This window comes from Nematolebias whitei, chromosome 5 (assembly GCF_014905685.2).
Source record: "Nematolebias whitei isolate Nwh7 chromosome 5, NemWhi1, whole genome shotgun sequence".
Classification (NCBI taxonomy): domain Eukaryota; kingdom Metazoa; phylum Chordata; class Actinopteri; order Cyprinodontiformes; family Rivulidae; genus Nematolebias; species Nematolebias whitei.
In genome coordinates, this window is record NC_056502.1 from 23846923 (window position 1) to 23870708 (window position 23786).

The window sequence follows — 23786 nt, forward strand, 5'->3', positions numbered from 1 at the left end:
ACACACACACACACACACACACACACTTGTAGCTCAACATTTTTCTAGTGTAATAAAATTGAAAGTGTGATTTGTGTAGGGTTTGCACAGTATCTTTATTTAGGAATAAAACACTGTTTTCTAGCGCTCACAAGTAAACAATAAAATTAAATCTTAATACAAGTGTGTATTTCTAGGTAGCACTACGCTACTCCCAAGTTTCTAATTATTGTTTTATTCAGCGTTTGGGAAATAGTTCTAGTGTAGAAGAGTGACTTTAAAGGTAGCTTGCTTATTTGAGGTTTTGCATGAGAAAATGTATTTGAGAAAGAATCCTTGAGGAATAAACTGTATTGACACTTCAGATAAATAGCAGTACTAACAATAACAACAGGACTTTTCTTTCAGCAAGCTTTGACGGATTTTATGTATCAATCTAAAAAACAATAAATGGCCAGAAATGTCTTACATTTAAGAGAAAATCAAATAAAAGAAAGGAAAGTTTTATAGTAATGGATTTGTTGTGAAATTGCTGTTGTAATTGAAATATAAGAGAGTTGTTGAAGCTCCAAGCAAAAATAAATAAATGCACTGGTATAAGATTGGAACATTTCCTATAATAATCAAATTATTCTGATCTTGTAATGGGGTTGAAAGTATAAAATCCTACCCATTTACTGTATACCTACATATGTACTACCTGGTTACAAATAATTCTGTGGTTAATTGCCAGCAACAACAGCCACAGCAGCATCTAGCAGTAGCACTTCTAGTGGCTATAACTTAGTCACATTTACCGTTGTTCAGCTAAAGTGTGGTAGTAGCATAAAGTCATCCTCAACACACATTCTAAGCACTCACAGTATTGTATGAAATTGCACAAAACCTTTACAAGGTTTGACCAAAATGACTTCGACTCTGTTCCTTCCTACCACAAGATGGTCTTAGTCTGAAACTCTGGCATAAATAGGTGGAGGGCAATATTCTAGGTCATCATTTGGCTTCAAATAAACACATTAATAATAAAAAAAGAACTCATTTCTGTTTGCACGTTATTTGTTTAGAAATTTCCAATAAATATCTGTGATGCATTGTTGTTTGTGTCCAAGGTCAGAGCTACAGTAGCTGTCACAGTGATGAGTGCTTCTTACACAGATAGAGCTTCTACACACCAAACAGAGAGGGGGTGGGGGGAGCTGACAGTTAATCACAAGCACATTACACCTCTGGGATGGGCGGAGCTGCCGCCTCCTGCCTCCGGCTCCAGCCTGCCCATCATTATGATGACTCTGTGGCCTATCAGTGTCTGCCTCAGATTTATCTCTCTGGCACAAGACTGGTCTCAGACTGAGCCTGGCATCTGTCCATCCGCCAGCTTTCAAAGTCTTCCTGACGCAGCGGACGGCGCAGCCTCGTCGCCTATGAAGCTTGGCCTTATTGTTTACGCCGCTCATTCAGTGAATGCAGCTAAATAGATACCACACAGTGTCAGCGGGCAGCGCATTGTGCTGCTGCAATACAAATCGGCAGCGCCAAGGAGACTCTTTATCACGGTAAAAGCACTCTCAATGTGTTAACACCCTTGAGCTCCCACCAGGATAAAAGCTGGCAGAGTTTATTGGGACTTGAACATTTTCGAAAGAAGGCTGCAATTGGAAAAAAGTTTGCTTATGGAGTGAGTAAAGGCTCTTTGAAAGCAGCAGAGTAATTAGTAAAACGCTTGCTGGAGGCCAGTGCAGTTGCATTTGCTGAAACTACAGTGACAGGATTTTCAAATCAGGTGTGAGGCACGAGTGCGTGTGCAGATTGTATAAATAAATGAGCAAGACAGTGTATAAGATATTTTAGCTCGAATAGCTTGTCATGCTGATTTATTACTGTTGTCTAAAATGTATTGGGATGTATAGCTTGACTAGACTTACTCAGTTAAATCACTGGAATGCTGAATGTAAAGATGACAAATGCAAATAGAAATATATTCTGTGTGCAAGCAGTTATGTTGTGTATCAGCTTTTTGTTTTTATTAAAAAAAAAACCACCTGCGGCATTTGTCAGCATTTATTTTCCTTCTTGACAAACTCCGTAGCTTTACGTCAAGTTGGATGACCAAACCCTGCAGGGGATTATTAAGAGGCTGCGCCCTTTGTCCCTAGAAGTCTCCGATTTTACCACGAGGGCACGTCACCATGCTGGCCTGCTAATGGGATCCATCACCGATAACATGGAGCTAATGAAAATCTAATCAAAAAATTAGTCTGTCACTGGATTGCCTTTTGTCCTCCTAACTGTGTCACACACACATGCACACATATTTGTCTTATTATCTTTATGGGGACTTTGTATTTACTTACATTCATTTTTTCAACTTTGAACCACTTGAATAATTTTATTAAAACTTTCAGAAATAATCATTGGATGTACATCAACATCTGAATAACTTTCAATAACAACTTAATTCAAAATGACCACCACCAGGGCCAATTCTAGGATCTGACCATGAGGGGTTCTTAGCCCCCATTACTGACGGTGGCTCTTGGCTTGAACAATGCGGTGGCCATGTACAAACCGGATTCCAAAAAAGTTGGGACACTAAACAAATTGTGAAAAATAAACTGAATGCAATGATATGGAGATGGCAAATGTCAATATTTTATTCGTAATATAACATAGATGACAGATCAAAAGTTTAATCTGAGTAAATGTAACATTTTAAAGGAAAAATATGTTGATTCAAAATTTCACAGTATCAACAAATCCCCAAAAAGTTGGGACAAGTAGCAATAAGTGGCTGGAAAATGAAACTGAGCATACAACAAACAGCTGGAAGACCAAATAACACTAATTAGGTCAACTGACAACATGATTGGGTATAAAAAGAGCTTCTCAGAGTGTCAGTGTCTCTCAGATGCCAAGATGGTAAGAGGATCGCCAATTACACCATTGTTGCGCAGAAAGATAATACAGCAATACCAGAATGGTGTTACCCAACGTAAAATAGCAAAAACTGTTAAGTTATCATCATCAACCGTGCATAACATCATCAAAAGATTCAGAGAATCTGGAATAATTGCTGTGCGTAAGGGTCAAGGCCGTAAAACTCTACTGGATGCTCGTGATCTCCGGGCCCTTAAACGTCACTGCACCTCAAACATGAATGCCACTGTTAAGGAAATAACAGAATGGGCTCAGGAAAACTTCCAGAAAGCATTGTCAGTGAACACAATCCACCGTGCCATCCGCCGTTGCCAGCTGAAACTCTACAGTGCAAAGAGGAAGCCATTTCTAAGCAAGCTCCACAAGCTCAGATGTTTGCACTGGGCCAGGGGTCATTTAAAATGGAGTGTGGCAAAATGGAAGACTGTTCTGTGGTCAGATGAGTCATGATTTGAAGTTCTTTATGGAACACTGGGACGCCATGTCATCCGGACCAGAGAGGACAAGGATAGCCCAAGTTGTTATCAATGCTCCGTTCAGAAGCCTGCATCGCTGATGATATGGGGTTGCATGAGTGCTTGTGGCATGGGCAGCTTGCATGTCTGGAAAGGCACCATTAATGCAGAGAACTATGTTCAGGTTCTAGAACAACATATGCTCCCATCTAGACATCTCTTTCAGGGAAGACCCTGCATTTTTCAACACGATAATACCAGACCACATTCTACAGCAATCACAACATCATGGCTACGTAGGAGAAGGATCCGGGTACTGAAATGGCCAGCCTGCAGTCCAGATCTTTCACCTATAGAGAACATTTGGCACATCATAAAGAGGAAGGTGCGACAAAGAAGGCCCAAGACGATTGAACAGTTAGAGGCCTGTATTAGACATGAATGGGAGAGCATTCCTATTTCTAAACTTGAGAAACTGGTCTCCTCTGTCCCCAGACGTCTGTTGAGTGTTGTAAGAAGAAGGGGGGATGCCACACAGTGGTAAAAATGGATTTGTCCCAACTTTTTTGGGATTTGTTGACACCATGAAATTTGGAAACAACAGAATTTTCCCTTAAAATGATACATTCTCTCAGTTTAAACTTTTGAGCTGTGATTTGTGTTCTGTTCTGAATAAAATTTTAGATGTTGGCACCTCCACATCATTGCATTCAGTTTTTATTCACAATTTGTTTAGTGTCCCAACTTTTTTGGAATCCGGTTTGTAAATTCAATAATAAAGTTTGAGTCAGACAACTGTGTTTGCACTCTTTGCACACATACAAACATTTTGTCCTGAACTACTACAATGTAATCTTCATATGAATAAAGCAAACAAACACTACACAATTTCCATTCATAAATATCATTGAAATAATTCTACATTAATTAATGATGCATCGCCACTCTACATTTGGAATTGCCCATTCCCAAATATTATTGCTTTGAAAATTGCCATTTGAATAAAGGTGCTGATAATATGAGTCTCCCCCCATCATTCGTGTCAGAAGCATTTGTCATTTTTCATTCAACCTTTATTTAGACTTTATTAATCCCATTGAGCCTTGAGGACTCATTTACAAGAGAGACCTGATTTCAACAAAGAATGATGACAACAATGGACAACAGCGACAACAGTAGACAATTATAAAAGAGGCATACAATTTTTTTATTTTTTTTAACAAGTTAAAATAAGATGGCAAAAAAAAGCAAAAACAGCTAGATTATAAAGCGAATGTAGAAAACTAAAAACAGGAACATGTCTGCATTGGTCCTTGCCAGGAGTCCAACAGATTCTTAAAGCCACTTAGAAAGGTCAAGGTCAAGAGCTTCAAATCTTTTTGTAAGATATTCCAGGAAACAAGAGCGGAGTAGGAGAAGGCTCTATTGCCAAGTTCAGTCCACGTGTGGTGGAGTGACTCACTGGTGGGTTGGGGGTCTGGGTGTCCTCACCCAGAAGATTTTGAATAAAGTTGATGCCATTTCCTGTATTCTGGTGTAGTTTAACAGGTTGTTAAACATTTATATTTACCTACAAATGTAAACACTTTATTCAGTAGCTGTTTTAGAGAGCACGGCACAAGAAGTAGCCTGACCAACAGTACTCCTTGTGTGAACAGAACACGCTCCACTTCTCTCACGCATCCTAGCCTCCCACCCCTACCCACTCTCACACATCTTTCTTAATGCAAAACTTGAAAATGTTGTCAGAGGAAAAGTGAGTGCAGCTCCTGCAGCTAAGGGGCGTTTCAGTTCAGAACAAAATGAGTTTGCTGATTGGTCAGTTACTGACGAGCCTACTGGATTGATTGACAGGTGGTGTAGAGGATCCAACTCGCACAAAGAAATCATAGATTTTACTGACCAGTTTAAGACAGTCATCGTTTATTCCATATATATTCTAAATTTATTTAATATTCTGATGACTGTAAGGTTTGAGATAAGCTTTCTTACAAAATCGTATTGATAGTTTCTTTATTTTTCAGGGGAGCTGAGTTAAAATTTAGGGGTGCTTGGGCACCCCCAAAAGAGGCTAAAATCGCCACTGACCACCATAACCAACTCAATATAAAAAACTAATAATGGGTGTAATTCAGCCACTTTTTCAAATATTGAGCTAAAATTCTGTATGGTGGCAACTGAGACTGATCCCAACCTTATGCTTTGAGCACGTGTTGATCATACAAGATCTGTTTTTAAATCTTTGCCATTAACTACAGGAATCGATTTGGTCAAGGTAAAGTAATATGCATTTCTTAAATGAATACTAGACCCGTAATCAATTTTCATCCGAAGTGATTTCAATGCTGTGTATTACCCAAGGTCACTTCAAATTAACATTTGAGGAAGTTTAAGATCAAACAGCAACCATCAGTTTGAAAAACGACCCCTCTGCTGAGCTGCACCCATCCCCCCAAAAAAGCAACATTCTGAACAAATTTTCTCTATTTCAGTAGTTTTAAATTTAGCTTTGAGGCTAAAAAGTGAGAACAAAGAAAAAGAATTAATGGAGCCTTTTTACTTTGTTCTATTTTATCCTCCTCTTAGAGCGTTGAGAGGCAACACAAAGAGCTGGTAGGTCAATGTTAAGGCCAAGATCATGTTTTAAACATTGCAGCGGAGAAGGTCAGACAAATCTGTATGCACAGAGTTAAACCTATATTAATTCAGAGAGTTTAGTTTTGCTTTGCGTTTTACTTTCACTCGGAGTGATGATTAGTTTTTTTTTCTAGTTGTCCGGGCAGCGTTGCTCGGCGAAACGCTAACAGGGATGAAGCCTTCTGGGCCTGGTTGCTGCAGTGATACTAAACGGGCAGGCTGCACAGAGGAATGTACGAATGTCCCGTAGGCATTAAATGTAGGACACCAAGGCAGAGCTGTGTGTTTGTGTGTGTGTGTGTGAGCATTGTCTCAAGCTGCAGTGTTGGAGAGCTGCCCCTGAGTTACATTTGAACATATGCTCAGCAGTTAATTAAATGCACAAAATTAGATGTTATGTAAATGTTAGGAATAGTTTCACAAGTCTTTGAGTATTTAGATTTTTTAATCTCTCTATACTTCAAGGTGTGTGTTTAAAAAAAAAAAAAGGAAAAGAAATACAGCGTGCAGGTTAGTTTTGTTAGTCAATGATGGTGGTTAATCTTTGTGGAAATCTGTCTTTAAAGTGACAATTTTCATACATAAATAGGGTTCTATGGAAAGCTTGTGAACAGTTAATATCTTACCTGTTGCATATAGCTTTTTTGAACATGGTCAATTTTTAAGAGTTTCATTCTGACCAGACTAACAAGCTAAAGGCTAGTCCAAGTGACGCAAGACCAAAAGGTGTTTCTGGAACTCTATGCTCAAAACATTTTGAAGCGTGTTATGCAAACATTTTTAAAGACTTTAACAAATGGTTAGAAATTATTTTTATTATTATTATTATTAGAAATTATTCACTGGAGCGGTTCACAGCCGAGTGTGAAGTGACCGGGATGAGGATCAGTGCCTCCAAACCTGAGGCTATGGTCTTGAGCTGGAACAGGGTAGAGTTCTTTCTCCAGGTCGGGGAGGAGTTAAAGTATTTCAGGGTCTTGTTTTTAAATGGGGGAGAAAATGGAGCGATAAATTGATAGGCGGATAGGTGCAGCTTCTGCAGTAAAGCGGGCGCTGTACCGGTCTGTTGTGGTGAAGAGAGAGCTGAGTCAAAAGGCGAAGCTCTCGATGTACCGGTCGATCTACGTTCCTACCCTTCCAGATACTGCTTCCAACATCAAATCAGCTTGTAACAATTCAGGTTTCTTCAAATGTTTGCTTCTTTTATCAGTTACTCAACTAATTTAGCACCACAAGTGTCAGAAAACTGGTTAAATGAAATCTGTACTAATGAGCACTAATCTCAGTTTCTGCTTTATGATTTAGATATTTGTCCATTCTTGTTTTTGCTTACAAAAATGGCCACGTTCACACAGTTGAAACTTGCACTGAATTAGCATTTACTATTTTAAAGAATCAGAGGCTTCAAGTACAGACACTTTAGGCACATATTCTCACAATAAAGCAGATCTTACCTGTGAACCTTGACCCTTGTTTACACTTTCCTTTCAAAATAAATTACAATGACATTAACAGACGATGAGGCACTCAGAGTTGTATTTCTTTTCTTTTTTTATTATTTTCTCATGGGAGTGGAGAGCAAAGAAAGTACCCCAACTGGAAAATCACCATTAGAGAATAACTTGAAATATCATAATCAGTTCTTTATCACATTCAATCACCGATGGGACATTAATCGGAGGCAATGAGGGGTTCACTGTCTTGCCCAGGGACACTTTGGCATGTGACTGCTGGTGGAATCGAACCCCCAACTCTTCCATTGGAGGACGACTGCTCTAACCACTCAGCCACAGCCGCCCCCAAAGTCTCAATTATCATATATTTTATTTTAATCTGTCAGTAGGATAGCAGTGTTCTAGTCATTGTTACTCTTGCATAATGTTTCACTTGTATAAAAAGATAAAATACCTGATAGATGCTGATATAAATATCTGCTGCTATCAATAGAAGTCTTATGACAGGTCTTTAATTGTTCTGTTAAGTGAGAGTAGGTTCCTGCAGTAAATGCATTCACAACAGGTGATGACGGGCTGATGAAGTGCTGCCGAGTGCTTGGCGAGTTAGCTCTCTATATAAATGCAACACTCGGAGGACAATGACAATGCAGTCCTAATGTTTTGTCTCTTTTAGCCTTCTCTGGCTCTAGATGGACGTGGTGACCAGCCTGGCACATCACAGCCAAAATGTGAGCTTGGATGTTTTCATTTCTTGTGTGGAGTTGTAGCATGACACCAGAGCAAATTAGGAATGTGTTTGCAGGTGATTCCTGCCCTGCAAAAACACGATTGTCACACGCTTGATTTATGGCACCGGTCTGAATCAGGTAACCGCTGTTTCCTGTTGATCTGGATGTTACTATGACATGTTCATTGTGTCGACCAGCAGCGTTGGCCTGCTCTTTGACCATGCTGCTAACAGTGATGCATTGCTCATCGTTAGTTTATTATTATTTTATTGTTGCAGGCTGAATGGAGACCAAATTAATCAGAGCCACCAGGTTATTTAGTTTGTCTGCTAGCAGTGGAGGTTTGGATCCTGACCTCATGGTTGATTACACTTCAGACCAACCTAAAGGGAACCCGAGGGAAGATTTTGTTCTCGCTGTCAACTCTGCAAACACACTGTCAGTGAGCACACTGTGTTACAAAAAGCTGCTGAATGTGCACCAGCACTGCGAAGAAGCAGCTCCTGGAAACTCAGCAAAGTTGTGATGCTCAAATATCAGCTCTTTGTAGCTGCTACATTTATTTCTCCTTTCAGTTTGGCTGATATTTTAGTTGTTCTTAGGATTAGACGGTCTTTGTTTAAATAAAATCCATATAGAGTGGCACTGTGGGGTTTGCCCTGACGAAACAGTCCTGTGTCACAAAGCTCTGGTCAGTTAAAGCTTAATTTTTAGGGAGTCTTTAAACTCTAATCCATCAAGAGACGAATGGGCAATTATTTCATTCATCTGCTTCTTACTGAAATAATCCCTTTTAATTAACTTCATTTTTAAGGGTCAAGATGTGGGCAAGTATGTGGGATAAAAAACATTGTACAGTACTACGGAGCACCCTGTTTAACTGGCTGTGATTGGATTGAACACTTGGTTTGACAGAGTCAGCCATGCCTGCACAGCTAACAGTTTTATTGCCAATGCGTCTGTCTCTGTATCACTTTCAGAATGGTATGTTCTTATAGTTGAAGCTGCAGCAGGGGTGGTCATTCAGGACTGCACTGAGCGATTTCTCTGATTAACACACTTTCAGGTATTGAAGACGAGCTAATCAGAGCTCTCAGTTTATTGCAGTGTGTCTTTTGGTAGCTTACCTTTGCGTTTGTTGTGTTTGTATGTAAAATAATAATAAAGAAAATGTTGTAACCTTGAGACGCAGTAAATCTGTTGAAGTGATGTTTTGTAAAATAAAATGTTTTAAAGATTCCAACAGAGTTCAGTCAGGTCATCTGAATGGTTGTCTTTCTTTCTTTTCTTTATTTATATATATATATATATATATATATATATATATATATATATATATATTTTTTTTTTGTTGTTGAGACGTTTTGCCCTTCATCCAAAGGACTTCATCAGTTCTTTATGAAAAAATTAAATGAAGAAAGAAACTGTCCAGATGACCTGACTGAACTTGGTTGGATTTTCTACCTGGATTATTGAGCATGAACTTTGATGTTTTGAACCACTTTGGCTACGGTTGCCTCAGAGGAGTCGATGGGGGAGAGGGCGGACCCCAGAAACCATCTTATCACCAGCAAACTGGTTGGTCCACTATGTGAGTGTGCTGCTTGTGTGACTGAGTTTGTTGTGGATCCTCAGACTGATGAAGTTCTTCGGATGAAAGACGAAACATTAAAAAAAACAACAAAAAAAAACATCCACGTGACCTGATTGAACTTTGTTGGATTTTTTTTAACCTGGATTATTGAGCATGAACTTTGATGTTTTAAAGATTATAGATTGAAGCAGCTCTTTGTCCAAGCTCGGTTTGTTGAAATACAGTATTTTTCTGACTGCACTGACAAATTAACAAAAAGCCTGACTCAAAGGATGGAGGGGTGGGTCAATTACTTATGTGCTTTTTTTATTGTTTCAGCCTATTAACTTCTAAGAAATGGCATTTTAGAAGCCCCTAAATAGTATTTTTCCAATCTGAGTTTCAGAGTGTGTTTTTAAACCCAGTTGTTGACACGTTGCAAATTAGAATAGTTTTAAAAGCCAAATACTTGTGTATAAATAATTTACTACAAACTCTTTGAATATTAGAAGGACCATCTACCCTCCATTTTTTTTTTCTAGATACTGGATCTGAAATTGTCCAGTATGTCCACACAGCTACCAGTCAATAGTAGTTTAATGTGCCACAAAGGACTTGTTCCACTTCATGGTCAGCCCACGAAAAGGATTTGGTTTAATCACCATCCTTGTCTTTTTCTTGTGTTTACAGTTAGTGTCTTCTTTATGCCTGCCTTCTTTATTGTTTTTATTTTGGTGGAAGCATTACAGCACCACGTACAGGCCTGCTGTAGCTACTATAGCATTTGGGTTGTTTGCTGTGCTTCAACTGGGAAAAAAAAATCTAAAAGTCCAGTCTTGTTTTTGAGGTAAAGATTTTTTTATTTATTTTTTTTTTTAAAAGCATTCCCATCTTGACTCGGCCTCATAATCCTGGAACTACCGATCCATGATCAGAACTAAAAAAGTCTTGGAGAGGTGAGACATCTTCAAGAAATAAAGAGAAGACCTCCAGTTGATATGGATGACATGATGAGAGGAGGAATTTACCCCAACGTGTCTAAACTATCGTTTTAACAGTTACTAATTTAAATTAAACGTGTGTTACGTGACAAATAAAGTGTAAAAGCCCAGAGGATTTTAATTGTCTGAACTGTACTTACACACAGACATTAATGGTTATGAGTTCTCTTAACAAAAAACCAAGAAAGCAAAAAAACAAATGCATGACCATAGCGTGTGATTAAACCATTGTTCTCATGCAGCGCCAGCATGTTAGAGCAGTCGGCAAACATTGAACGAGGTGCACACCCTCCTCCCTTTCTGTCTCTTTTCTTCTGCTGTTTCTCTCCTGGGCAGATCTGATGGTTGATCCTGAACTGCCTGGAGAACAATTCAAAAGGTCGCCTCTCTTCTCGGGAGGAAGAGTACAACACTTGCTGACGTGGCCTTATCTTTCTCAAATGCTAGAAGGCTGTGGCCACTTTGACAGTGGCACTTGTATTTCTTTTTTTTTTTTTGTCCTTGGCTGAGCATTAGTCCTCAAATGACTCTTTACACTTTTAATTTCTGCCTGCATCGCTGTGACCTCTCAAAGGTTTAGGCACTGGTCTGCTGAAACTTGACTTGAGGCAATAAAGCCCGGTGAAGAGACGGGCTACGGCTTCTAGCTTATGAACGCATAAGATAAAGATAAAAGCTGAAACAATAGAGTTGTTAATAGTGTAGAAGGAGGAAAAGAGCACCAGAAAAAAAGGTTAAGAGTGCCTCCTGGCACCATACAAGCCTAATTCAATACTTTCCTTTCTGTCACCTTTTGGCCCGTTTTTTAATTTTAAATGAGGCCAAAAGTAGAGAAAAAAAAAAGAACTCATAAAATGAGGACACGCGATATGGATGACTAATAGTACTTTAAAGCCCTCTAAACAGGATAGACTGCACAGGGATGAAAAATGATAAGTTGATGAAGTGAATACTGTTTTTTATTAACATTTCAAGATGAATGACCGAGGAGATGTCATTAGAAGTTGATCTTTGGTCAATGGAAAATACCACAGCCAGGGGGGGCAGATTGTTTTAAAGAACTGAAAATGTCAATAGCCTGCTCTGCTTTGAATATCGTGTGGGAGACTGAAGCTGCTTGATGGATGGTGGCAGCGATAATGAAAAATGATTTCAATGGGGGAGACTGAGCCTGACAGAGGTGGAGCTGTGAATGATGGAACGAGTGAGGGAGGAGTGAAAATGAGATTAGGTTGTGCACTTCAGGTGGTGTGTCAGCCTTGGGAGTGGAATAACCGTCAGTCCTTCAGTGGCCTGATCCGGAGCAGGTAGGTTGTTTTATTGATGGGGGAAGCAGCGTGTGCGGCCAACATTAATGTTTTTACTTGTTGAACACTGCGGTGTGTGTGTGTGTGTGTACAGGAAGAAAGAACGAACTTCCTCTGCGGTAAATGTTAATTTTTAATGCTCATATATAAATGAAGAATATTCTATTTGGATCAGATTTTCTTTTGCATTCATGTATTCTTTTGAATTTTTAGACATTTTGTTCTTTTTCAGATATACTTCTCTCTAAACTTTTCCCTCAAGCAAATATTTCCTTAACTTGAGTCACTGTAACATGGAGGCGAACATGTTATCCTCTGGATTTCTCTTCACAAGGGAGAGATGTGCTAGCAGCTGTAAGTGCTGGCATATTCAAATACTTATTTTTTCCTTTTTACCCACAAGACGTGTCCACCAAAGGTGTTAAGTCAACGTTACACTTGAGCATCAGCACAAACACAAGCACACTGTAACATCAACAAAACAAAGTTCCCTTTTTTTCCCCGTCACTACTGAGAAAATTAAACTGCTACACAGCAGATATCTGTAGGAATTACCTTGCCTGCAGACTCTGCTGCTAATCTTAATTAATCAGGTGCTACTTGTGCTACATTCAACAAACTACGTGATGTGTGCAATCAGTTAGAACAACTCAATAGGTGCTTTCAGATTGCAGGGGCCCAGTTTCCGGTCCTTCTGACCATCTGAGGTAGTTTACCCTTTTTTGTAATGGTGACACTGTAGTAGTTCTTACAATTATTTTAAGCAGTACCTTTTAGTCCTCTTCAGGGTAGGTGCTTTCTTAACTCCCTAGGGACTCTCAAGCAATGTATGGGGATGTATTGGGTCCATACACAAATGTACCCTGATTGACTGAGCGAACTAAATGATCCTCCAGCACGTGTGCCTTTAAAACTGCATTTGCACTGCTAAAGTAGAACTACTTAGCTGCCACTGTTGTCTTTTATGCGAACTCTTCAGTGAAGCCGCGCAGCACAAAGTAGACTTTGTCATACGAGTCTTGGCTTCTACGTATAACTCCTTTTTAAATGTTAATGGCACACTTTCAAACTCTAAACCAAAGAGCAGTCGGCCTGAGAACACTCAAAAGGTCTCTGCACAACTGGTACGGTGGCGTCCATTTTTGCATCTGATGCAGTTGTTTATTGTTGATTATGACCAGCTTACACATGGCATTAGTAATGGATCAAACAGCATACGAATTTACAGAAGCTACCCAACGTTATTTTTAAGGAAAACATTAAGAATAATGTTTTTTATTGAAAATAGCTTTGACCACAATTAAAACTTCAAAAGTAATGGCTTTAAGATTTTTGATATTATTCAAAAATATATTTTTTTCTTTTTGCTGTTCCTTTCTTCCGGGGTCGTGGCGCACAGGTTCGAGAGGGTAAGCATGCGATCGGAAGGTCGCCAGTTCGACTCCCTGTACCAACAACATTAAAATGTGGATGGGAAAGGTGAAACACCCATGCCTGTCTCCACCCTCATTTGTCCCACTTTGAACCCTTGAGCAAGACCCTCAACCCCCACCATCTCCTACCCCGGGCACCCTATATAGCAGCTCTCTGCTCCACACAGAGGGCTGTGGTAGCTTGGTGGTCTGTGGTGTCATCAGGAAGGGCATCCAGTGTGGAAAAACAATTGCCAAGTCTTCGTGCAAGATAGTTCACTATGGCGACCCCTGAAGAAGGGAGCAACTGAAAGAGAAAAATAAAAAAATAAAAATTCATCAGAGGTTGCCACAACTAGTGAACTCGTACGAAGACTTGGCCATGGTTGTTGCCCCATATGTCTTTCCTGACTCAACCACCGATCACCGAGCTACTGCAGCCCCACATATGTGAAGCAGAGGGCTGTCATTTAAGACTCCCAGTGGCGCAGCTGGGGGTGCGGTGGTTAATCGTCTTGCTCAAGGGCCCACAGCGAGGTAAATGGAGGTGGAGTTGAGTACTGATGCTTCATCTTTCCCACCCAAGTTTTGATAATTTATTCCAATTGTACAGTACATAGATTCAAACCTGTGACCTCCTGATCACAGGTTTTCCTCCTTTAGCCTCTGCACCACCACTCTCCCCTTTTTATAGTCTGCAAATATGCTAATAAATTCTCACTTTTTTTGTCTTGAATAGTGTGATTATACAATAGTAGGGACAGGTGTCATCTTAAATATGGACTCATTTTACATGTTTAGTACAGAAGGACATGACATTTGTATCCAACTCTTGGAGCTAACACTGGCCTAATTAACCAAGCAGCTCTAACTAATAAAATTTGTTTAAAGCAGCTGTCACATTAGCCACAAAATCAATGTTTGTTTACTGGAGAGATTGTGTAATTGCTTTTGTCCATTTCTGTGCAAACTTAAAGTCTCCTCTTCCTTTTATAATTCACCCTCATATTATTTCTGAATGGTAAATCCACCCAAGTTTCCATCAGGACAAAACCAGTGAACAATAACTTTACGAGTGCCAGGACTTGGCAAATAGTCCGTTATCTATTCTGTCAGAAAATAAAAAGGATGATAAATCATTAAAAAAAATGTTTATGTGAGCACTTTAAGAGGGAAAAATACCTTGTGAAACATCAAAATAAACGGCATCTACATTTGAACAGAGACGCTGACATTTCTAATAAAGAAGAGACACGGCTAATGCTTTCTGCTGGTTGTGCAGAGGAAAGTGTTGTGCTGCGTTTCTTTTTCCAGTGTAAGGTCAGCCTCAGACTCCCAGCAGGAGCACCACCATTGTGTGTCATTGCTGTAAGTCAATTAAGTCTGTGTGATGTCTTATTATTGCTTTGTCCCTGTATGAGATCTTCCATTTAGAAGGAAACATGTCTATTCTCTCTCCAGGTTTCCTTTTTATCAAAGCCTCCATCGATGTTGTTTACATGCCTCAGAGCTGCATCCACTTATCTGTAAGGTCTGACAGGCAACAAAAAATAATTCAAAAAAGAAAATCAACAACAACAAAAAAAAACTAACTAAGAATCAAACGAGAACTTTTATTTGTCCTTTACCTTCTGCAGCGACGTGTATAAACACATTAACATCTGCCACTAATGAATCTCTCAGACTGAAGCGTCTCCTACTGAAAGCTCTTATTGCTCCGTGAACAATTTCACTACATAATGAGGTAATTTTACATTTGTGAGACAGACTGAAACCAAACATCAGGGAAATGACAACACTAATGGACCTTTCAAGGCAACAACCAGAGTTCCACTCTTTCTACTTTAGCCCCTAATTTATTTTTTGCTGCTCTTCTATATTTCTGCCGAAGGATATTGTAGACAATAGTAGATAGACTGTTGGGGGTCGTCAGACCCTCTGAGATTGAGTCTGAAATCCTGTGTGACCTCCTCAGAACGGAGTGCAGGACAAAGGCGTGCGCTGAAAAGATGAGCATCAAGGCCGATGCGCTGAGAGCCGTCCACTGCTCAGACTTACAGTAATGGAACAGCAAGCAGCATCAAGGGCACTTCTTAAACCTTAACACAGCCATTGATCCCATTATTTTCAGACCTTTAGTCCTTCTTGTTTCTTGTGTATTTGAGATTACTTGGACTCTGGCCTTGGTTGTCAAAGAAACAAAGCTGGGCTGAGTAGCTTATATAGAAATAAGCGTGTGCAAGGCAAAACAAGTGGGAAAAATGCACTTTAGCTTCATTTCAGTGTGTCAGCTTGTTGTTTTCACATACAACCCAACAAAACCTACAGTCAGGGCTAAGAGTAAGTATATCCTATTTCAAGTTCAAAGTTTGATCTTTCAGGCCACAAACTTACACAAACTATAGTCATCTTGTTTTTATCTAGTCTTAAAATGAGGCAAATGGGAATTACATTTAACAACAAAAATATTTTACATGATGCTGTCATTTACTATACAAAACGTGGGCCATAATTCAAACGTAGCACATTATAAATCCACCTTTGTAATGCAGATGATTAAGTATACTTTCCTCTGAAGCACAATTGTGCATGCTCTTGACTGCCTGGCTAACATCAGGAGTTGAATGGGTTGAATTTTCTGAATTTTAACAAGACAAAGGTGGAAGTCGTGTTGTTTAAACCAGTGGCATCAGCAGGAACCCCATCACAGACCTTTCCTACCTTGCCTCCAACATCATCACAAAATCTAGGAGTGAAAATGGATCATTACTTAAAATGTAGCAGTCACGTAAAATACAGTATATAGTTTAATCTGCAGCTCTCTTGCTAGCTGTAGAACTTCCAATGCAGCTTGGCGCATCTCTGGTGAAAAAAAAAAATATATATCACTATTTATGCAGAAATAACTTTATTTAGATACATTTTTGAGATAAATTGTTTTTTCTTTGTAACCCTTTTTAAATAAGCCTTAGCCCACATTTTTATTTTTTATTTTTAATTATTTTTATAAATGCACGTTAGCTCTTTACTTTAGCTTTTTAGCTCTTTAGCTTGTTTGCTCTTTAGCTCTAAAGCCTGATTTGTAGCCAATGAGAAGCTCTGTTCCAGTGTCTCGCTGATAAGGGTGGGTGATGAAAATTGTGTAACGGTAAATTTCTACTCTTACCACCCCCCAGCACTCCTCCTTGTGCATTGTCCCCAGTCAGAACTAATTTCTTACAGGATGCACAACGTGATTGGTCAGAACTTTGTGGGTGCGTTTGTTTATGTAAAGTGACTGCAGTCAGCTCATCTCTGAGAGCAGCGTCTGCTGAGGAGCTGCTGTTGGAGGCTTTTGAAACTATAGCCAACAGTACAAAGATAAGATAAGACAGAACTTTATTGATCCCGCAGGACATTGTTGTGCCAGAGTTTCAGTACAAAGGATCATACACAAGGAATCACACAAGATATATATATATATAAAAAATATATATATATCCCTGTAAAAATGATTAAAAAGGTCAAATAAAGCATAAAGGTAGTAAAGGAACTCGTGGAAGGAGATGGGTCATGGGGAATTGGAGGCTCTTCGTGGCTATGCTGACTGAGATGGAGTGCGCCTCCCGTGGGCAGCCGGGGTGGTGATGACGGAAAGGAAGTGCACAGCCGGGCAGCGTAGAGGCATGTTCCCCACCTTCTGTTAGAAATGATAGCAGTCTCTGTGTGACAAATTTACTAAATAGAGCTTCTCTTCAGTAACGCCAGAAATACCCAATTTTCCTCCTCCAACTCCCTCCATCATCAGCTGAAAATAAACATCCGCTCTGACAACTGCGCTCGCTCTCTGTGTTTATTTTGATTGCCTCATGACGTCTGCTGCAGTTGGGAAGACTTATAAAGATTTAACCCCCACGTTTCTCTTGTGAGCATGAAGTGTCCATAAGAAAAAGACGGTCTACAACAAGGACTTAACATTTAAACTGCTACCTGAGGCATATGATGAAGCTTTTTCATTTTCTTTGAACATTTCACAACTTGATCTCATGATGAAAGTCATTAGATCCCCCAAAACCAGCACCTATCTCGATTGCTTTCCACTGATAAATAATGTTTTGTGCTGCTGACTAATGGAGTCTAAATTGTTTGGAAATGTCTTTCAAACATTAACCTGATTGATGGGCAGCAGCATTTAGTTCTTTCAAATCACCATAGATGTTTTTCTTTCAACAGAATGCTCCAAATGGTAAAATGACAAAGTGTCTGTTTTTGTTTAAAGGTGGTCACATTAACTTATAATCAGTTAATCAATTTTATTTGATTAACATCACTTGCTTTTGCTCTTAATTTAACTGGAAGCTTTGACCTAATGTTTCCCACACCGATTCAGCATTTACCTTAGCTTTTGTAAATAAATACATACATGGAATAATAAGTTATTCTTCATCTGATGCGTTTACTCAGATTTTAAATTCTAAGGATCAAGCATCCGTCTCTTCCCGTGACTGTGTGTAACCTTTAAAAGTCAGAACTGGAGCACTCTTTATGCTATCACTTCTGCATATTTTGTGCCTTTTCCATATTTTGTGACCCCCATCGATTATAATGTATCACGGTTGCACAACCCCACCCTCCACTTATCATCCTTGCATCCCGCCTGTGTCTGCTGTGGCTTGCCACAGATAGTGTCACCTCCACCCTGTGACCAGGCTGTTGTCCAGCAGCTCTCCATATGAATTATGGGGGATCCTAATCTTGTTATGGAGGTTCTTTTGCCCTTGGGTGGAACATCAATGGATAGATGGAACTTTATCAGATTTTATGGTGCTTCTGGATGTAATTTATAAAAGGCGCTGTCTCCTGCGGGTGAGGAAGGGGTGAGGGGCATGCGTTGTAGGTTTTCACAGTTTGATCTGAGCAGTTGTATTAATTTAATATTTTATGATTCATTAAAAAAAAATCAAAAGGGAACAAAACTGTTGATTTTTTTTAATAGAATAAAACTAGGATATTTGATGGATTGTGTTTCAAAGATAATTTGATAAAAAGCAAACAAACTATCACAACAACATGAACTTTATAAAATTTCAAAATCAATATTGTGATTAGGCTGTAGCTCAAAATGTTCCTGTGTTTAGTTAAATCACTGAGAGCTGAATTAAAACTGGATATCAGGTACAAAAGAAACCTGGTTCTACCCAAATCATTGCTATGTTAAGATACGTAGTTGGAAGTCTAAACATCTGAAGTGTTAAAGGGAATTTAAATTTTCAGTAAGAAGATAAAATGGAGAGAGGTAATAATTATTTATTTTAACCATCCCAGCCTAGACATACAGTGAGTAAAACTCTGTTTGGAGAGTAAGTTCAAGATACTATCTCATGGGCCGCTACTGTTGGCAACAAGTTGTTAACGATATCTGCAAGAGATTTTCCAAAACCTCTTGAAAAGTTTACAAGGCTTTCATGATGCACATTCAATAAACCAGGTAGACAAATCTAACAAGACTGTCAGTACCTCTTTACAGTGCCTTGTGAAAGTATTCGGCCCCCTTGAACTTTTCAACCTTTTGCCACATTTCAGGCTTCAAACATAAAGTTATAAAATTTGAATTTTTTGTGAAGAATCAACAACAAGTGGGATACAATCATGAAGTGGAATGAAATTTATTGGATGTGTCAAACTTTTTTAACAAATAAAAAACTGAAAAGTGGGGCGTGCAATATTATTCGGCCCCTTTACTTTCAGTGCAGCAAACTCACTCCAGAAGTTCAGTGAGGATCTATGAATGATCCAATGTTGTCCCAAATGACTGATGATGATAAATAGAATCCACCTGTGTGTAATCAAGTCTCCGTATAAATGCACCTGCTCTGTGATAGTCGCAGGGCTCTGTTCAAAGCGCAGAGAGCATCATGAAGACCAAGGAACACACCAGGCAGGTCCGAGAGACTGTTGTGGAGAAGTTTAAAGCCGGATTTGGATACAAAAAGATTTCCCAAGCTTTAAACATCCCAAGGAGCACTGTGCAAGCAATCATATTGAAATGGAAGGAGTATCAGACCACTGCAAATCTACCAAGACCCGGCCGTCCCTCTAAACTTTCATCTTGAACAAGGAGAAGACTGATCAGAGATGCAGCCAAGAGGCCCATGATCACTCTGGATGAACTGCAGAGATCTACAGCTGAGGTGGGAGAGTCTGTCCATAGGACAACAATCAGTCGTACACTGCACAAATCTGGCCTTTATGGAAGAGTGGCAAGAAGAAAGTCATTTCTCAAAGATATCCGTAAAAAGTGTTGTTTAAAGTTTGTCACAAGCACCTGGGAGACACACCAAACATGTGGAAGAAGGTGCTCTGGTCAGATGAAACCAAAATCCAACTGTTTGGCCACAATGCAAAACGATATGTTTGGTGTAAAAGCAACACAGCTCATCACCCTGAACACACCATCCCCACTGTCAAACATGGTGGTGGCAGCATCATGGTTTGGGCCGGCTTTTCGTCAGCAGGGACAGGGAAGATGGTCAGAATTGATGGGAAGATGGATGGGGCCAAATACAGGACCATTCTGGAAGAAAACCTGTTTGAGTCTGCAAGAGACCTGAGACTGGGACGGAGATTTATCTTCCAACAAGACAATGATCCAAAACATAAAGACACATCTACAATGGAATGGTTCACAAATAAACATATCCAGTTGTTGGAATGGCCAAGTCAAAGTCCAGACCTGAATCCAATCGAGAATCTGTGGAAAGAGCTGAAGACAAACAAACGGTCTCCAAGAAAGAATGGAGAAGAATTTCAGTGTCTCCATGTGTAAAACTGATAGAGACATACCCCAAGAGACTTGCAGCTGGAACTGCAGCAAAAGGCGGCGCTACAAAGTATTAACGCAAGGGGGCCGAATAATATTGCACACCCCACTTTTCAGTTTTTTATTTGTTAAAAAATGTTTGACACGTCCAATAAATTTCATTCCACTTCACGATTGTGTCCCACTTGTTGAAGCTTCTTCACAAAAAATTACAATTTTATATCTTTATGTTTGAAGCCTGAAATGTGGCAAAAGGTTGAAAAGTTCAATGGGGCCGAATCCTTTCGCAAGGCACTGTATGAGTTTGTCTTTGTTGATGAGGAAGAACCCGTCCAGAGAAACTGACTCCACCTTGTTAGGTTTACAGGGGTTTGTTATATCCTTGCATGAGTTGCAAGGCCTCACTGTTGTGTTCTTGGAGTAAAAAAAAAAGTTCTAAGATATAAAATAAGACTACAGTAGTACAGAACTGCTGTGGGCATCTAGAACCATTTTCATTCTAGTTGATTCAGAAAGAGAGAGAACTGTGAAACAACTAAAAGAGGGTTTGGAAACCCTGTTATCTGTTGTGAGAGAATAAACTGCAAATTGAGACACATCAGGAATAAATTGTGAGCCCAAAAAAAGCATGTCATTCACAGACATGTTGTCCGAAATGTATCATTAAGTACCATTTCAGTGTAGACTAAATCTTTCCTGGTGTTTCCAGTATCTTCCCACAGTTTTGTTCTAGTCCAGTAAGATGGCAGCTTCACTATCAAATATTTCCAGTTTATTCTTGCCGTTTCTTGTTTGTTTACTAGGTCTGTTATGCAGGGTCCACCTGAATCCAGTTCATCAGGTGGTCATCAGTTTTCAGCTGAACCTCGATGAACCTGAATTGATGACAAAATTGATCTATTCTCTAAAGCAGTACCCAGAACCTTTGTGGGCCACTATATGCTCAAGCATGTTGCTTGTTTTGGAAACTATACACAGTCGGAAAGTACTGTTCAGGTTCGGATCAGAAACCACTTTTTCCCAGTCGCTACTCATTCTTACAGACATTTCAAATACTTACCCTAAGCTTTAAGTGGAAAATGATGTTTACCTTTGATCTGATGGTGTTTGTTCAAAAATAGCATCTAGACAAATGGGACTGAACTATAATATAAGCCTGGTTGACTTGGATGTAGAATATGTTTTTTTTTTTTACTGTTGCCATTTTTGAGATCATGTGTTCAAGCTGATATTCAGAAGTTTTCAAAATACATGTTCAAATCTCTGCAAATTATTCTGTAGACGAGAATCACCTTGAATTTCCCCGATTCAAGGTGAAACTAAATTAAGTGCCCTTAAGGTTAATATTAACTCATTAACTCTTAGTGTGGATCATTTCATAAGCGAACCACCCAGCCCTGAAAAGCTACCCTTTATTTTTGCACTTTGCCAACAATTCATGTTTCTCCTGGGGTGTTTGGTAATGGGAATAAACAGAACAGTTTGTTCCTCATCTCATATCATTTGTGTCTTCACAATGACCTGCAGTTATGTTGTTTTTCTATAGGCGCTGTAGAATACCTGGAGCAGAATTTACACAGTGTCGGTGCTGAAAGGCTTTTCCTTGCACCGTCACTTTTGTTTAATGATGTCTGGGAATGTGGGTAAAGACCCCCTGACTCCCATACATGTGCTAAGATTATTTATAAAACATTCATTTTCTACAGTACGTAAAGCTTTTTTCTTTTATTATATTGCCCATTTCAGCTTTTATTGCAAACATTGTTGGTAAAAATACAATAGCATTCACAGTTAAGCAACTTGTTGCATATACTTCTGAAGAAATTGACCCATGTGATGAGTACTTGCTGTGTATGAATATAAAATATAATAATGTTATGAGTGTATTTTGAAAGCTTAAAGAAAATAAAGACATGTACTGTGGCTTTGAGTTGTACAACACAATAGAGTAGAAAACACTATGGACATGCGACTTTCAAGAAGCCCTAACCCGCAACAGAAAAGTTGCTGTATATTAAAATATTTTGTTTTTACCTGTTATTGTATTTATTTTTCTAGAAAATTTCTTGTACTGTATTATAAAAATGATTTTGATTTAAATCTTTGGTAGAGATGTCCCGATTTAGATTTTGTTTCTGCCCCTGATTTTAATTACCGTAGTCATTTAAAAACAAGACATCTGCTGAAAAGCTTAAGACCCGATTGAAGTTCTCAGCAATTATTTAAACTGCAGCACGCTGTTAAAATTCTAAAAAAAGAAAAAGTAAACAAAGCAATAAAACAGTGTAATGTTGCAGAACTAAAAGTGATGAGTAGATTCTACTTTTTCTTCTTCTTCTTCTTTCAGCTGCTCCCTTCTTCAGGGGTCACCACAGCAAACGAAGTTGCACGAAAACTTGGCAATTGTTTTTACTCCAGATGTCCGTCCTGATGCAACCACAGACCACTGAGCTACCACAGCCCTCTGTGTGGAGCAGAGAGCTGCTATGTAGGGCACCCGGGGGAGCAGATGGTGGGGGTTAAGGGCCTTGCTCAAGGGCCCAGAGTGGGGCAAATGAAGGTGGAGGCAGGTGTGGGTGCTTAACTTTTCCCACCCACATTTTTGATGTTGACGGTACCAGGAGTAGAACCAACCATCTTCTGATCACATGCTCACCTTCTCTAACCTCCGTCCACCACTCTCAGAAGTATATTCTACATTAAAACCCTAAAATGAGCAGATTTTTAAAAATCTATTTTAAATCAAATAGTAACAATGCGATCATTACCATTTGGTGTGTTCTGTACTTAGAAGTTGGAATTTCAGAGTTTTGTGCCAAGAAAAATCTAACAAACCAACCAACAAACAAATGACAACAACAAAAAAACAACTGGGACATTTATAAAGTTGATTCCTACCAGGCGGTACAGTGACTCGGTGGCTCACTCGCCATATCAAATCTTGGCCAGGGACCTTTCTGGGTGGAGTTTGCATGTTATCTCTGTAACAGAGTTAAAAATGTACTCTAAAATGTTTATTTACTATACTGAGTTAATAATACGTTTGTGAATTTTATTTTATTGTGGTCTTTTATTTTGAAATGTATTGATGGCGGAAATGTGATACATTTCGTTACGGTAGCTTCCTGTCTCACTTTGTGACTGTGCGAAGCGAGGGAGAGCAAATAAACGATGAAGAAGATAAATATTGTTACATCTCCGTGCATGTGTGGGTACTCCAGTTTCCTCCCACAGACCAAAAACATTCATGTTAGACTGATTGGTAACTCTAAATTGTCCCTAAGTGTGAGTTGAGAGATTGAATGGTTGTTTGTCTCATTTGTCTCTATGTGGCCCTGTGATGGACTGGATACCTGTCTGAGGTGTCCCCCGTCTCTCACACCATGATGTCTGGACATGAGCACCAGTGACCCCCGTGACCTGAAAAGGAAGAAGCGGGTAAAGATGATGAATGGACAGACGGAAGGAAGGAAGGAAGGAAGGAAGGAAGGAAGGAAGGAAGGA

General features: G+C 39.4%; 1 protein-coding gene across 1 annotated transcript in view; it reads left to right on the top strand.

The window, feature by feature from the left end:
• Window positions 1-11919: 11919 nt before the first annotated feature.
• ptprub (protein tyrosine phosphatase receptor type Ub) overlaps window positions 11920-23786 on the top strand; it is a 159258-nt gene continuing 147391 nt past the window's right edge. The window contains exon 1 of the mRNA XM_037677245.1: window positions 11920-12071. Within this exon, the coding sequence (XP_037533173.1) occupies window positions 11920-12071 (152 nt within the window). The remainder of the gene's footprint in view (window positions 12072-23786) is intronic.